General features: G+C 46.9%; 1 protein-coding gene across 1 annotated transcript in view; it reads right to left on the reverse strand.

The window, feature by feature from the left end:
• Positions 1 to 726, reverse strand: part of RTN4 (reticulon 4) — a 71,465-nt gene extending 70,739 nt beyond the window's left edge. Inside the window, exon 1 of the mRNA XM_077772385.1 lies at positions 1 to 726. Coding sequence (XP_077628511.1) covers positions 1 to 481 — 481 coding nt within the window. The 5' untranslated portion in view covers positions 482 to 726.
• Between the last annotated feature and the right edge of the window lie 2,970 nt (positions 727 to 3,696).

The following is a 3,696-nucleotide window of genomic DNA, read 5'->3' on the forward strand; positions in this document are numbered from 1 at the left end:
CGGGTGGCGTCCACGCGGGCTCGGCCTGGGAGGTCACGCTGGCCGGGGGAGGAGGGGGAGGCCGGGCCGGAGGCTCATCTTCCTCGGGGAGCTTGGAGGGCGAGGCTGCGGCAGCGGAGGGCAGGGAGGGCGCGGGCACCGAGGGCGAGACAGGGCTCGGGTCCCAAGACGGCGGCCGCTCTGGGGCTGCGGGGGGCGCGGCCGGCAGTGGCCCCCGGGGCGCCGGGGGCACGAAGTCACTGCCGAAGTCCAGCAGGGGCGCGCCAGCGGCGGGGGGGGGGGGGACTGGGGCCGCCGACAGCCCGGCGGCGGGCTTCCTCTCCAGCACCTCCACCTCCTCGTCCTCGTCTTCCTCGTCTTCCTCCTCGTCTTCCTCCTCGTCCTCGGGCTCCCTCACGAACTGGTACTTGAACGGGGGCTGAGGCCGGGGCGGGCTGTCCGAGGACGAGGAGACCAGAGGCGACTGGTCCATGTCTTCCATGGCTTGCGGGTCGGAGATGATGCTGCAGCTGCTGCCTCCACGGGACGCTTCTCTTCAGAGCCGCGGGCGGTTGTGGGGGTTGGGGAAGGCTGAGAGGGGCAGGGCCGAACGAGCCCGGGGACCTGCAGTGGCGACAGCTCCCGGAACAATGAGACTGCTCCTCCTGCCTCCGCGCCCGTGATGCGCCACCCGCCCCGTCCCCAGTTGCCGCCACCGCCCAGACGAGCGAAGGAGACAGGCCAGCCGATTCTCCGCCCAGTTTGGCGTGACTTACCCTCCCAGGCCGGGAGAGGCAGGGTCTGGCGCGGGAGGGAGGGAGCCAATCGGCTGTGGGATAGAGACGATGGGCAACTAGTCGGCCCAATGGGAAGAGAAAGAGAGAAAAGTGGGTTGGGCCTTTTGCACTTCCTCTCTCCTACCGGCTGGGGTGGGTTCGATGGGTGGGTTTGGAACTGGGAGCCCCACCCTTCACCTTGGGTAGTTGCGGGTTGGGCCGGGGTCTCAACTTCTCCAGGAGCTGAAGGTCAGCCTATGGCCCCAGGGTTCCATAAGCGTGCGGTAGGGCTGGCGACCTGCCCTGAGGGTCCGAGAGGTTCTTGGCTCCGCACCCCCGGAAGGGCGTTATCCTGGGGGACTCGGGGTGGTAACTTTCCTCCCAGGAAAGGGAAAAAGCCAGGGCGGAGAAAGGTACTATGAAGTAGGGCCTAAGGATTTATGTATACATTAAGAATTAAACGATTTTGAAATAAAAAGATTACATTTTTTTCAAACTTACATTATCAGACCAACTCATTACTACTGCCTTCAACCCCATTAAAAGAAAAAAAAATTTTTTTTTGAAAGTTTTAAGGTCGTTCTCTGTTCAAACTGCAGGCCCTGGATGAGGTAGGCAAAACAGCGCTGGGCTTGGACAGTATGGGGGACTCAAACCATATCAAAGTCGGCTCAACTTCTTCCAGAACGATGTTGGAATCTGCCTGCTGCTGGACTCACATGGTATAAAGATGAGTCACCCAATGAGAATAGAGGGAGAGGAAAGTGGAAATAAAACGATGCCTTGGAAGGCAAATTTGATTCTCATTACATTTCAGTCACCTTAGGCTCATGAGTCAACATTTCAGATGATTCAGGCCTTCTGGGAGTCAGGAAGCCCAATATTGGTTTGTTTGATATGCTGGAATGAGCATGATCCCCATTCCACTTTCTCCAAGACTGGAGAGGGAGTTTAAAGGAAAGTGGTCGCAGAACATACACGTATCAGCATGTAAAGGGTTAGAGAGCCCCTTTTATGTTTCTGGTACAAAAATATTCACTTCATTCTTATTGTGGAGGCCCTGGAGACCGGATGACCTGCTTGCAGATTGCTCACAGTCTAGGCCGGCCTTGTCTGATATCTTAGTCACTGACCACTTGTGGCTACTGAGCACTTGAAGTATGACTACATGAAATAAGATATGCTGTAAGTTTAAAATGCATACTAGATTTTGAGTGTTAGTATCAAAAAAATTAAAACTTCTCAGTTTCTATATGGTTGGTTACATTTTGTACTTGATACTGTTGATATGTTGGAAGAAGTATAATAAATTGTTTCATTGGTTTTTGTTTTAGTTTTTTTTTTTACTTTTTAAATGTAGCTTCTAGAATATTTTAAATATATGTATGATCACATTATTTCTTTTGGACAGTGCTGGTGTAAATGATTAAGAAATTTTTGTTGCCATGGGGAATCATTAGGGTTATTTAAGTAAAATCTTAGCTCAAACTAATATTACTCCAGGCTTCATTTAGGGATTAAAAAGGAAAGGCAGTGGTTGGGGAAGGAGGGAGGAGAGATGAATAGATGGAACACAGGAGATTTTTAGGGCAGCAGCACTATTCTGTATGATACTGTAATGGTGGATACATGACATTATACATTTGGCAAAACCCATAGACAGTCCATCACATTGAGTGAACCCAAATGTAAACTGTGGAAGTTAGTTAATAATATATCAATAACGGTTCATCACTTGGACCATACTAAGATGTTAGTAATAGGGGAAACTGGTTGGAGAGTGGGCATGGGAGAGTATGAGAACTCTCTGTACTTTCTGTTCAATTTTTCTATAACTCTAAAATTTATATAAGAAATAAAATGTGTTAATTCTTTTAAAAAGGAAGAGTAGAACGAGATTTCCTGGGAATGTTACCTGATCGGGTTATCACCACTACATTCAGGACCTGGCATATCCATTCCACAAAGACAAACTGGTTTTATTTCTACAAAATAGCTGTAAGGTACTTTCAGTTTACTTGGTTTTATTTTGTGTCATTTTTGAAGAGTAGGAAGAGAGAAACCTTCGTGTAGAATTTTGGGGTGGAAAGCTTAATGCCAAACTAAAAATTTTAAACAAAACAGGGGGCACCTGGATGGCACCATCGGTTAAGCATCCGACTTCGGCTCAGGTCATGATCTCACCATTTGTGGGTTCAAGCCCATGTCGGGCTTTGTGCTGACAGGTCAGAGCCTGGAACCTGTTTCAGATTCTGTGTCTCCCTCTCTCTCTACCCCTCCCCCACTTGGGCTCTGTCTCTCTCTGTCTCAAAGATAAACTATAAAAAAAAATAAAAAATAAATAAACAAAACAGATTCCCACAATGATTACTAAAAGTCATGTTTCAAGTATTCATCAAAAAGTACAGAAATATATATGATCTTCACATACACATACAAAAATATACTAACAAAATTTTGTGGTCTGAACGTTTTCTATTATGTAACAATTTAGCTATCGTAGTTCAGTATTCTGTTTATCCCACTATAATTGTTCTGAAACTCCTTAAAAGTTTTTACAGCTTTCATATATTATTTGTAAGTTGCTTGCCTTTATGATATCTCTGCATTCATGTATCTCTACGCCTGCTAGTATTAAAATAGTCTCAAGGGAATATCTTTCATTTATTAAAAGTGTCATAAAAGGATAATTATGGAAAAGTGGTTGATTTACAACTTTTATAATAAATGGTAAATATTGAGACGATAATATAAGCACTGTCCTCTGAAGCAGAAGAAAAATAACAATCTTACTGAGCTCAGGGATGGATGAATTAAGAGTATTTACCTACTTGACGGAGGAACAAGGGGGAGAAGAAGGGCGGAAATGGTGGGGGAAAGGGAGAGAGGCAAACCATGAGAGACTCTTGAATGCTGACAAAAACTGAGGACTGATGGATGT

This window comes from Crocuta crocuta, unplaced genomic scaffold, assembly GCF_008692635.1.
Source record: "Crocuta crocuta isolate KB4526 unplaced genomic scaffold, BGI_CrCroc_1.0 scaffold830, whole genome shotgun sequence".
Lineage (NCBI taxonomy): Eukaryota > Metazoa > Chordata > Mammalia > Carnivora > Hyaenidae > Crocuta > Crocuta crocuta.